A 13,373-nucleotide genomic window follows, 5' to 3' on the forward strand; every position below is an offset into this window, starting at 1 on the left:
TGTTTACAATTGTGTTACTTTTAAGTCTGTGTGATATAAAACAAGTAAAACATCAAAAAAGTATGTGTTTCCAATTGTGTTACTTTAAGTATGTGTGATATAAAACAAGTAAAACATCAATAAAGTATTTGTTTACAATTGTGTTACTTTTAAGTCTGTGTGATATAAAACAAGTAAAACATCAATAAAGTAGGTGTTTACAATTGTGTTACCTTTAAGTGTGTGTGATTTAAAACAAGTAAAACATTAATAAATATGTGTTTACAAGTATGTTACCTGTAAGTCTGTGTGATATAAAACAAGTAAAACATCAATACATTATTTGTTAAAAACGGTGTTACTTTTAAGTCTGTGTGATATAAAGCAAGTAAAACATCAATAAAGTATTTGTTTTACAATTGTGTTATTTTTAAGTCTGTGTGACATAAAACAAGTAAAACATCAATAAATAAGTGTTTACAATTGTGTTACTTTTAAGTCTGTGTGATATAAAACAAGTAAAACATCAATAAAGTATTTGTTTACAATTGTGTTACTTTTAAGTCTGTGTGATATAAAACAAGTAAAACATCAATAAAGTAGGTGTTTACAATTGTGTTACTTTTAAGTCTGTGTGATTTAAAACAAGTAAAACATTAATAAATATGTGTTTACAAGTGTGTTACCTGTAAGTCTGTGTGATATAAAACAAGTAAAACATCAATACAGTATTTGTTTACTATTGTGTTACTTTTAAGTCTGTGTGATACAGAACAAGTAAAACATCAATACAATATTTGTTAAAAATTGTGTTACTTTTTAAGTCTGTGTGATATAAACAAGTAAAACATCAATAAAGTATATGTTTACAATTGCGTTACTTTTAAGTCGGTCTGATATAAAACAAGTAAAACATCAATAAAGTAGGTGTTTACAATTGTGTTACTTTTAAGTCTGTGTGATTTAAAACAAGTAAAACATTAATAAATATGTGTTTACAAGTGTGTTACCTGTAAGTCTGTGTGATATAAAACAAGTAAAACATCAATACAGTATTTGTTTACTATTGTGTTACTTTTAAGTCTGTGTGATACAGAACAAGTAAAACATCAATAAAGTATATGTTTACAATTGCGTTACTTTTAAGTCGGTCTGATATAAAACAAGTAAAACATCAATAAAGTATTTATTTAATTTTTTTTATACTTTTAAGTATTTCGTTGCAACTTTCTGAAAAAGCTGCTGTGAGAAATAAAATCATTGAAAAATACAACAAAACTAATAATGTAACAAAAAAGATGTGCTGACATTATGGTGTCAATGTTGATTTTCAATTGAATGACAATTCTTATTTGTAACAATTTTTAATCTATTAAAAACTTTGATAAAAACAACAAAACAAGCAAAGACAGTGAAAAGGTGTGTTATTATTTGTGCTATGGCGCCATCTTTTGGACGAGTTCGCTCCCATTTTGTGCTTTGAACCAGAAGTAGAAGTGCCGTTCCGTCTTCTAGCCGTCCATAGCGTTTCTACTCGTACGGATTAATCACGCCAAGCAACGTCTGTAAGTTTTACAATATAACTAAAACAATTTTTACTTACTAAAGAGTCCCATGTGTGATGTCTGTAGGAGTGCTTTCATGCATATTTGTACGTGCTATCGTAATGTAATGAAGCTAGCGTCGTTAGCATTAGCTAATAGGCTAACACGTTTACGAGCATCTGTGTTAGTATTATTTTTTTGTATTGTTTCAGTTTCACAAATTCCGCAGTAAATTCACCAAAACGTCACCGTGGAGTTATTGAGTCTGTTTAGATGATTGGAGAGCTAGCTTGCGCAGCTAGTGGGTCCATGACCATGACTTCTGTTTTGTTTGATCGGCCGTTTTACTGCCGTGTTACAGACACCGTTTGGAAACAATGAAGGTATGTAAATAAACGTTTATTTGTGTAAATAACTAATTTCACAACCTATATACCTGAGACTTATAGCTAATATATGAATATATGAAGAAAATATGATTTTCTCCTATTATTTAGTGGGTGTGGCTTAAAGCGAGGTTTTCTGAATACAAGACGCACACTTGCAAAGCGCGCTGTGATGAAAAGAAGATGAAAGAGAGAGGGAGAGAGAGAGAGAGGGAGAGAGAGAGGGAGAGAGAGAGAGAGAGAGAGAGAGAGAGAGAGAGAGAGAGAGAGAGAGAGAGAGAGAGAGAGAGAGAGAGAGAGAGAGAGAGAGAAGCTCTCATTAATGAAGGGAATAAAAGAAGGATGAATAATAAATGGCTTACAATTTAAAGGTCTCATTCCAGACGGGGTTGAGGCAGCATTTGATGGTCTTGGTCTTCTGTTTACTTTCACTGCGAGGGTCTGGAATCAGTTTCAGCTTGACGTAGGGGTCCGACAGGCCGTTGGGGTCCATGGGGACCAGGTTCCTGGCCTCTTTAACTGCCAGGACAAGGAGGAAGGAGCCAGACTTAGAGACAGTGGGTACAAGTCAGGGATGGAACTCTGAATGTGGTCCTTGGTCTTCTAAAGAGTCGGGATGAAGAACAGCCTTCACAATAAAGGCGCTGTGTGCAACATCCGGTCTGACTGCGTTAACAAAATAAAGGTGTGAAAAAATTCGCTTACATAAGCACTTTGTACTTAAAGCAATCGTTGGTACATTTTTGTTACATAAGTATTTTTAAATATAATGTACATGTAATATATGACATTATTATTTAAAATATAATGTACATGTAATATATGACTTTATTATTTTAAATATAATGTACATGTAATACATGACTATATTATTTTAAATATAACGTACATGTAATACATGACTATATTATTTTAAATATAATGTACAAGTAATATATGACATTATTATTTAAAATATAATGTACATGTAATATATGACTTTATTATTTTAAATATAATGTACATGTAATACATGACTATATTATTTTAAATATAACGTACATGTAATACATGACTATATTATTTTAAATATAATGTACAAGTAATATATGACTATATTATTTTAAATATAATGTACATGTAATATATGATTTTATTGATATTAAAATCTGGACTGCATAAAGAATTGTAAAACAAGTTGAATAGAAGGTAAGAGAAGGAAAAAGAAGGTAATATAAGTGAACTAAATGTCAAATAAGGTGAAATAATGATAAAAGGTAAATAGAAGGTAAAGACTGTAAATAAAAGGTAAAATCACAAAATAAAATTAAAATAAAAGGTTATAGAAGGAATATGAGAAAAAGTAGTAAATAAGGGGTCAAACAAGGTAAATAGAAAGTAAAATAAATGAATTAAAGGTAAGAGAAAAAGGGTATAGAGAAGGTAAAAGAAAGTAAATATAAGGTAAAGGCAGTGAATAAAAGGTAAAATAAGGAATATTTCAAACAAAAATGTAAAACAAAGAATATTAAAGAAAAAGTAGTATGAAAAAATGGTAGAACAAGGTCAATAGAAGGTAAAAGAGATCCGGTGGCCATGGATGAAGTGCTGGCTGTCCAGAGTCGGGACCCGGGGTGGACCGCTAGCCTGCGCATCGGTTGGGGACATATATGCGCTGCTGACCCGTCTCCGCTCGGGACGGTTTCCTGCTGGCCCCACTATGGACTGGACTTTCGCTGATGTGTTGGATCCACTGTGGACTGGACTTTCACAATATTATGTCAGAGCCACTCGACATCCATTGCTTTCGGTCTCCCCCGGGGGGGGGGGGGGGGGGGGGGGGGGGGGGTTACCCACATATGCGGTACCTCTCCAAGGTTTCTCATAGTCATTCACATCGACGTCCCACTGGGGTGAGTTTTTCCTTGCCCGTATGTGGGCTCTGTACCGAGGATGTCGTTGTGGCTTGTGCAGCCCTTTGAGACACTTGTGATTGAGTTTGAGTTTATTTCGAGCATGCAAGCATACAACATGATACATCACAATTTCCAGTTTCTCTTTTCAACATGTTAGAAAAGGAGTAGGAAGAAGCAGAGCTTATTTAATCCTGCCCCTTTTTCTTTTACATAACAGTTGCTAAAACTTTTGTTCACTTCCTGTTCTCAATTTATTTACAATATACTCCATTAGTAATCACAATAAAAATTAAAAAAAATTAAAATAATTGGTGAAGTAAGTTACATTTCATATGATGAGATAAGTAAGATTATTTGAGAGTGAAAGAATGGAAGAATTAAGTAAATTCAGTATTCTTCTTCTTTGTACTTTGTAAACACTTTAAGTTTGAAGAGTTTCTTGAAGTGGATCATATTAGTACATTGTTTGATTGCTTTGCTTAATCCATTCCATAATTTAATTCCACATATATGATATACTGAAGGTCTTAAGTGTTGTACGTGCATAGATAGGCTGCCTGAGGAAACCCGTGGTGCAACGCACAGGGCCAGTACCTTGTACGGCCCTGATGAGACGGACGAGGACCCAGGCCCGGACATTCCCCACAGTGCCTGGAACCTCCAAGCACCACCGGCGCAACCCCGGGGCAGACCGTTGGAGGGGGGACGCGTGGCGTGGAGCGCTACCTGGACACAAGTCGAGGGACTGATCACCCTCGGCTGGGTTGCCCGGGAGAGGGTGTTTGATTAAGACCCGAAACACCCTATGACCCCGGGAGAATCACTGATGATGTGTCCAGGTTGCACCGTAAGGTGTATTATGAAACAGGTTCTTCATCACGTACACAGCTACTCCTCCTCCATTTTTGTTGTTTCTGTTGATGTAGTTTAGTTCATATCCTTCCAGATCAAAATCTGTTCCTTTTTTATCATCAATCCATGTTTCTGTGACAGCAATCACTTTGAAGGGTTCGTTGATGTGTTCCAAAAAGTTCTTAATATTGTTGTAGTTTGCATACAAGCTTCTGCTATTAAAAGGAATAATTGACAATTTGTTATCACATTTAATGTTGCTATTATATTGATCATCTGTATAGTAAAAACAATTATTACTGATGTGGGAGAAAAAAATTGTATCTGGATCTATCCATCCATCCATCCATTTTCTTCCGCTTATTCCCTTCGGGGTCGCGGGGGGCGCTGGAGCCTATCTCAGCTACAATCGGGCGGAAGGCGGGGTACACCCTTGACAAGTCGCCACCTCATCGCAGGGCCAACACAGATAGACAGACAACATTCACACTCACATTCACACACTAGGGCCAATTTAGTGTTGCCAATCAACCTATCCCCAGGTGCATGTCTTTGGAGGTGGGAGGAAGTCGGAGTACCCGGAGGGAACCCACGCAGTCACGGGGAGAACATGCAAACTCCACACAGAAAGATCCCGAGGCCGGGATTGAACTCACGACTACTCAGGACCTTCGTATTGTGAGGCTGACGCACTATCCCCTCTCCCACCGTGCTGCCCGGATCTATATCATTTTCAAAATCCTGGTTTTTGTGATCTTTGTTGCAGAAATTTTTTAGTTGCATATTTTCTTGTTCAACAATCTTTGATGTTGTTTCAATAATCTCAATAAGTGTAGGTGGATGCAATCCTGAATCTAGGTCCTCTTGTTTAGTCGTCCCTTGGAACATAGTAGTGTTGATGCTGAATTTAGGTGCTTGTTTTCTGTCAGAGTCCATTATCATCGTTGTTGTGGTAGCTGTGTAAACTTTAATATTTGTCCAGGTCCTTGATGTCATGGACAACAAGTACTCTTGCTTCTGGACCTCCATTCAGCTTGATGTAGATTTTACAGTTGGCGCCCCAAATTCCCAGGATTTTTCCCTGTTTTCTCAAGTCGCGTGCTTTCTTGGCGATTCCAGCATTACGTTTTGTGAGATGCTCATTCATGTACACATTTATTCCCTTCAGCTTCTTTCCCTGTCTCAGCAATGCCATTTTAGATTTTCTGTTTACGAGTTTCACGAGCACGACTGGAGTGGCGTTGTTGTTTCTTCCGTTCAGTGGGATGCATGTTTCAATGGTATTAGTGTAGATTTCAATTTCTTTTGATTGCAGAAAGTTGACCACTTGCTGTTCTGCTGAGACAATATCCATTTCATCTGGTTCACCTTCATTATTCACAGCTTTTGCGTAGGATCTTGGTTTAATTCGGTGCCCTGTCACGATGATATCATTCATTCGTTTATCCTGATCCATTTCATCTATGATATTCCTCAGCATGTTGTTGTCTTCTTGAAGGGTCCTCATTTGTTTGCTCATTTCAGTGGCTTCATTATTTCTGGTGTTGTTCTGAGTTTGCAGACATTCTATATTTTGCTGCAGACTTTTCACATCTTGTTTGTGTTCTGCTGTTGCTTTTCTCAGATCTTTTTTCATTTCTTTCATTTCTTCTTTCATTTCTTTCATATTATCTTTCCATCCATCCATCATTTCTAGGGCTATATAAATAAACATTGATTGATTGATAAAAGAAATGAATCAGAGGTAAAATAAAAGGGAATAGAGAAGGTAAAAGAAAGTAAATATAAGCTAAAGGCAGTGAATAAAAGGTAAAATAAGGTAAATGAAATTAACATAAAAGGTAAAAGAAAGAATATAAAAGAAAAAGTAGTAAAAAAAACGGGTAAAACAAGGTAAATAGAAGGTAAAAGAAATGAATTAAAGGTAAGCGAAGGGAAAAAAGGGTAAGGAGAAGGTCAAATAAAGTAAATATAAGGTCAAGGTAGTGAATGAACGGTAAAATAAGGAAAATACAAGGTAATATAATATGTATAATGTAATAATGTAGTTAAAAAGGTACAATAAGGAAGATAGAAGGTAAAAAATGATCAAACAAAGTAAAATTTGGTCAAATAGGTAAAAGGTAAAATAAAGTAGACAAAAAGTAAAATAAGGTAGATAAAGTCAAATGAGTTATATAGAGGGCTAAAGAAGGTAAAAAAGGTAATACAAAAGTTAAATGGAAGGTAAGAGAACTTAATAAAAGGTCAAATAAGTTAAATAGAAGGTAAAATAAAGTAAATAAAAGGTAAAATAAGGGATATAGAGAATAAAAGTAATAATTGAGGGGTAAAATATGTAAAAAAGGTCAAATAAATGATTACAAGTAAAAGAAGGTAAAAAAAGGGCATAAAGAAGGTAAATAGAAGGTCAAATAAGTTAAATAGAAGATATTTAGATATTTAAATATAAGATATCTAGAATGGCTTTGATGACGGCAGAGACTCAAGTTTGTGAAGTTAACCACGGAGCTGATAGAGCGCATGAAACCCTCAGCAAACTAAGTTAACCACGTAGCTGATAGAGCGCATGAAACCCTCAGTGGAGCAGGCCCATAAATATTCCATGCTGCGTGTTAAAGTGACCATAAAGACACAAGCAGGCCAAATAGTCTCCAAGGATTTTTACATCAAATACAGAACTGTGTGCTTTTATGTCTGCTTCAATAATTCATCTTTTTCTCTGTCAGCTCTAAAGTGTGTCCTGCAGAACACTGAATCATGTGCGATACAAGCAGTCCTGCAGAGTGATTATTTGTGTGTGATATCATGTGCGATACAAGCAGTCCTGCAGAGTGTTTATTTGTGTGTGACATCATGTGCGATACAAGCAGTGCTGCAGAGTGTTCATTTGTGTGTGATATCATGTGCGATACGAGCAGTCCTGCAGAGTGTTTAATAATGTGTGATATCATGTGCGATACAAGCAGTCTTGCAGCGTGTTTATTTGTGTGTGATATCATGTGCGATACAAGCAGTCCTGCAGAGTGTTTGTTTGTGTGTGATATCATGTGCGATACAAGCAGTCCTGCAGAGTGTTTACTTGTGTGTGATATCATGTGTGATACAAGCAGTGCTGCAGCGGGTTTACTTGTGTGTGATATCATGTGTGATACAAGAAATCCTGCAGTGTTTATTCGTGTGTGATATCATGTGCGATACAAGCAGTCCTGCAGAGTGTTTACTTGTGTGTGATATCATGTGCGATACGAGCCGTCCTGCAGAGTGTTGACTCGTGTGTGATATGTGTGATACAAGCAGTCCTGCAGAGTGTTTACTTGTGTGCAATATCATGTGCGATACAAGCAGTTCTGCAGCGTGTTTACTTGTGTGTGATATCATGTGCGATACGAGCCGTCCTGCAGAGTGTTGACTCGTGTGTGATATGTGTGATACAAGCAGTCCTGCAGAGTGTTTACTTGTGTGCAATATCATGTGCGATACAAGCAGCCCTGCAGAGTGTTTAATAATGTGTGATATCATGTGCGATACAAGCAGTCCTGCAGAGTTTTTATGTGTGTGTGATATCATGTGTGATACAAGCAGTTATGAAGAATGTTTACTTGCGTCTGATATCATGTGCGATACAAGCAGTGCTGTAGTGTGTTTACTTGTGTGTGATATCATGTGCGATACAAGCAGTCCTGCAGAGTGTTTACTTGTGTGTGATATCATGTGCAATACAAGCAGTGCTGCAGTGTGTTTACTTGTGTGTGATATCCATTAGCCTTTGATACCATTAATCATTCAATTCTACTAGATAAAATGGGAAGATGTGGAATTAGGGGGCTGGCTGGTGACTGGTTAAAAAGTTATTTAACAGGGAGGGTACAGTTTGTAAAAATTGGTCAATTTTTATCTGATACTCTTGGCATTGCTTGTGGTGTCCCCCAAGGGTCCGTGTTGGGGCCAAAACTGTTTAATGTATATATTAATGATATGTTTAATACATCCAAAGTACTGAAATTTATACTATTTGCAGATGACACAAATATATTCTACAGTAGTGATGACTATAATGAGCTCATAAATACAGTAAACACAGAACTAAACATAGTAACAAAAATGGATAGACACAAATAAATTGTCTTTGAATATAAATAAAAGTAAGATAGTGATGTTTGGAAATCGCAACATAACGTCTGAACAGAAAATAAGTATTGATGGTACCCAAATTGAAATCGTAAATGAGAATACATTTTTGGGAGTAATAATTGATAGTAAACTATCATGGAAACCTCATGTCAGACACATTTAAACAAAAATCTCCAAAAGCCTCTCAATTATAAACAAAGCAAAACTATACCTCAATGAAAATGCACTCCGTACTCTATACTGCACCTTGGTACTCCCATACCTTACATACTGTGTTGAAATATGGGGGAATACTTACCACAACACAATTCATCCTCTGATCATATTACAGAAAAGAGCAGTGCAAATCACTCACAACGTTGGTTATTTAGAACATACTCATTATCTGTTTATGCAATCAAAGTTGCTCAAATTTGATGACCTTGTTAAATATAATACATTAATAATCTTATATAAAGCATTTAACAAATTATTGCCGCCTAATCTACAACGTTTTTTTATAAGACGAGTGCAAGCTCATAACTTGAGAGGCTTTGGATATTTCTCATTGCCGAGAGCTCAAACCACTCGTAAACGTTTTTGTGTGTCTGTATGCGGAGTAAAACTATGGAACAAACTGGACATACAACACAAGCAATGCCAAATTATTAATCGATTAAAACTATTATACAAACATGGGGTCTGGTTCAAATATAGAGATGATGGTCTTTAATTTGACCTGCTGCTGTACTCTGTCTCAAAGTGTTAACATGTGCTCAATGTTTCCTTACCATTATTGCTATGTTGTCTATTACCATTGTTGGTATATTCATTATTCCTACATTGTTGATACAAATTATTGTTACAGTGTAATAATTATTGTTACTTGTGGTAATGCCACTATGATACAACATCTGTATTATAATCCTTGAACAAAGTAAGAGTGAAACTCATGTGAATAATCACTGAATGGAGAACTGGGGGTGGGATTAAATAAGTTATCTTCTTCCCACTCCCTTTCAGGCAAAACTGGACAATCATGCATTACATACTTTACATTACCTTTTGCACTGTATTAATTTATATTACTATGTGTTGTCAACTTTGTACTTTTTTTTGTTATTATTATTTTTTATGTCATTGCCCAAAATAAATAAATACCGGTAAATGAAATGAAAAATTAAAAAATATCGTGTGCGATACAAGCAGTCCTGCAGAGTGTTTACTTGTGTGTGATATCAAGTGCAATACAAGCAGTCCTGCAGCGTGTTTACTAGTGTGTGATATCATGTGCGATACAAGCAGTATTACAGAGTGTTTACTTGTGCGATACAAGCAGTCCTGCAGTGTTTACTTCTGTGTGATACAAGCAGCCCTGCAACGTGTTTACTTGTGTGCGATACAAGCAGTCCTGCAAAGTGATTTCTATTGTGTGATATCATGTGCGATACAAGCAGTCATGCAGCGTGTTTACTTGTGTGTAATTTCATGTGCAATACAAGCAGTCCTGCAGCGTGTTTACTTGTGTGCGATATTATGTGCGATACAAGCAGTCCTGCAAAGTGATTTCTATTGTGTGATATCATGTGCGATACAAGCAGTCATGCAGCGTGTTTACTCGTGTGTGTGTAATATCATGTGCGATACAAGCAGTCCTGCAGTGTTTACTCGTGTGTGATATCACGTGCGATACAAGCAGTCCTGCAGAGTGTTTACTTGTGTGTGATATCATGTGCGATACAAGCCGTCCTGCAGAGTATTTACTTGTGTGATATCATAAGCGATACAAGCAGTCCTGCAGAGTGTTTAGTTGTGTGTGATATCATGTGCGATACAAGCAGTCCTGCAGAGTGTTTACTCGTGTTTGTGTGATATCATGTGAGATACAAGCAGTCCTGCAGAATTTTTATTCGTGTGTGGTATCACGTGCGATACAAGCAGTCCTGCAGAGTGTTTACATCTGTGTGTGATATCAAGTGCGATACAAGCAGTCCTGCAGCGTGTTTACTAGTGTGTGGTATCATGTGTGATACAAGCAGTATTACAGTGTTTATTTGTGTGTGATATCATATGCGATACAAGCAGTCCTGCAGCGTGTTTACTTGGGTGTGATTTCATGTGTGATACAAGCAGTCCTGCAGCATGTTTACTTGTGTGTGATGTCATGTGCGATACAAGCAGTCCTGCAGAGTGTTTCCTTGTGTGTGTGTGATATCATGTGCGATACAAGCAGTCCTGCAGAGTGTTTACATGTGTGTGATATCAAGTGTGATACAAGAAGTCCTGCAGCGTGTTTACTAGTGTGTGATATCATGTGCGATACAAGCAGCATTACAGAGTGTTAACTTCTATTGTGATTTCTATTGTGTGATATCATGTGCGATACAAGCAGTCATGCAGCGTGTTTACTTGTGTGTAATTTAATGTGCGATACAAGCAGTCCTGCAGCGTGTTTACTGCAGCGTGTGTAATATCATGTGCGATACAAGCAGTCCTGCAGAGTGTTAACTTGTGTGTAATATCATGTGCGATACAAGCAGTCCTGCAGAGTGTTTACTTGTGTTTGATATCATGTGCGATACAAGCAGTCCTGCAGAGTGTTTACTAATGTGTGATATCATGTGCGATACAAGTAGTCCGACAGTGTTTACTAGTGTGTGATATCATGTGCGATACAAGCAGTCCTGCAGAATGTTTACTAGTGTGTGAAATCATGTGCGATACAAGCAGTCCTGCAGAGTGTTTACTAGTGTGTGAAATCATGTGCGATACAAGCAGTCCTGCATAGTGTTTACTAGTATGTGAAATCATGTGCGATACAAGCAGTTCTGCAGACTTGTGTGTGATCTAATAGAGAATGATTTAGCAAGAGAATAAAATCCAACAAGATGTTCAAATTCTGCTGTTTTGTGACTCAGAGACAGAAAATATTGACATCATGCTCATTTTCTTTTGATTAAAAAAAAAGATTAAAAAGTAAAAAGATTGTTTCACATAAATATATCATTTGTGTATCTTTGGTATATTTCAGGCATGGTTACAAATGGTGTAATAATTTAAAAATAACAGTAAAATGCAGTCATTAACATAGTTTCTGTGTAAGAAAACAAATGATTGAATTGTTGTAATAAAATTGAGATACAAGTCCAAACATTAGAACAAATAAAGACATAAACATAACAATTCTCCCATTATTGGCTCAATAAAAACAAGAATGTTATTATTTTTCCTTCAAACATCATTTCTGAGGCTGAGCACTGAGGAACATGAATGGCACCGTAACCATGGTAACAGGTCAGTATATTACCTTTCCTCTGCTGCCACCTACAAGTAGCCAAATATACTGCATTGTTACTTCTGCGTTAATCTGATCTTTTCAAAAACAGATTTCATAAGTAGTGAAGAAAATAATAAACCAAAAAAACCCATAAACATCTTCATGATGATATTAGTTTGTCATGACTATTGTACTAATATTTGTATTATTCATAACCTGGACACATTTTCAGTGCATTTGTATGTTTTAAATGTGCATCTTTTCACTGTTAAAAAAAAAAAGTCAGAAGATTTTACAGTAAAAAAAACTTGATTGAATTGAGACAAAAGACATAAGACAAAAGTGGAATTGTTTTTACAATTACAGTAGTGTACTGTAAAAAACAAACATCTTAAATATATGGCTATACTGGTATTAAATATAATGTACATGTAATGTAAGACTATGTAATTTAGATATAATGTACACGTAATATATGACTATATTATTTTAAATATAACGTAAATGTAAAAATGTACTATATCATTTTAAATATAATGTACATGTAAAAAATGACTATTATTTTAAATATAATGTTCAGGAAAAAAATGACTATATTATTTTAAATATAATGTACATGTAAAAAATGATTATATTATTTTACATATAATGTACATGTAATATATGACTATATTATTTTAAATATAATGTACATGTTTGCATATTATTATATATTATTTTAAATATAACATACATGTAAAAAATTACTATATTATTTTAAATATAATGTACATGTAATATATGCCTATATTATTTTAAATATAATGTACATGTAATATATGTCTATATTATTTTAAATATAACTTACATGTAAAAAATTGACTATATTATTTTAAATATAATGTACATGTAAAAAATACTATTATTTTAAATATAATGAAAATGTAAAACAATTATTATATTATTTGAAATATAATGTACATATAATATTTGAGTATATTATTTTGAATATAATGTACATGTAATATATGACTATATTGATTTTAAATGTCATGTATATGAGATGGCGACTTGTCCAGGGTGTACCCCGCCTTCCGCCCGATTGTAGCTGAGATAGGCTCCAGCGCCCCCCGCGACCCCGAAGGGAATAAGCGGTAGAAATGGATGGATGGATGTAATATACGACTTTATTATTTTAAATGTATGTTTGCATATTTTAACTTTAAGGCATTCCACGCAGTCTGTATTTGATCAATTTTGCATTATTTCCATTTATTAAACGATTAATTGAAGCGACAGATTATGAATTGAAGCTTATTTCTAATCAAATTAATCGATTGAATGGAAT

At 35.2% G+C, this 13,373-nt stretch overlaps 1 protein-coding gene across 3 annotated transcripts in view; it reads right to left on the reverse strand.

Moving 5' to 3' along the window:
- The window catches only part of LOC133652153 (protein kinase C beta type-like), a 171,264-nt gene that overhangs the window by 102,632 nt on the left and 55,259 nt on the right, over positions 1-13,373 (reverse strand). For all 3 annotated transcript variants that reach the window (XM_062050581.1, XM_062050580.1, XM_062050579.1), the window contains exon 4: positions 2,272-2,428. In XM_062050581.1, coding sequence (XP_061906565.1) covers positions 2,272-2,428 — 157 coding nt within the window. The remainder of the gene's footprint in view (positions 1-2,271; positions 2,429-13,373) is intronic.

The sequence above is a fragment of the Entelurus aequoreus genome, linkage group LG06 (assembly GCF_033978785.1).
Source record: "Entelurus aequoreus isolate RoL-2023_Sb linkage group LG06, RoL_Eaeq_v1.1, whole genome shotgun sequence".
Lineage (NCBI taxonomy): Eukaryota > Metazoa > Chordata > Actinopteri > Syngnathiformes > Syngnathidae > Entelurus > Entelurus aequoreus.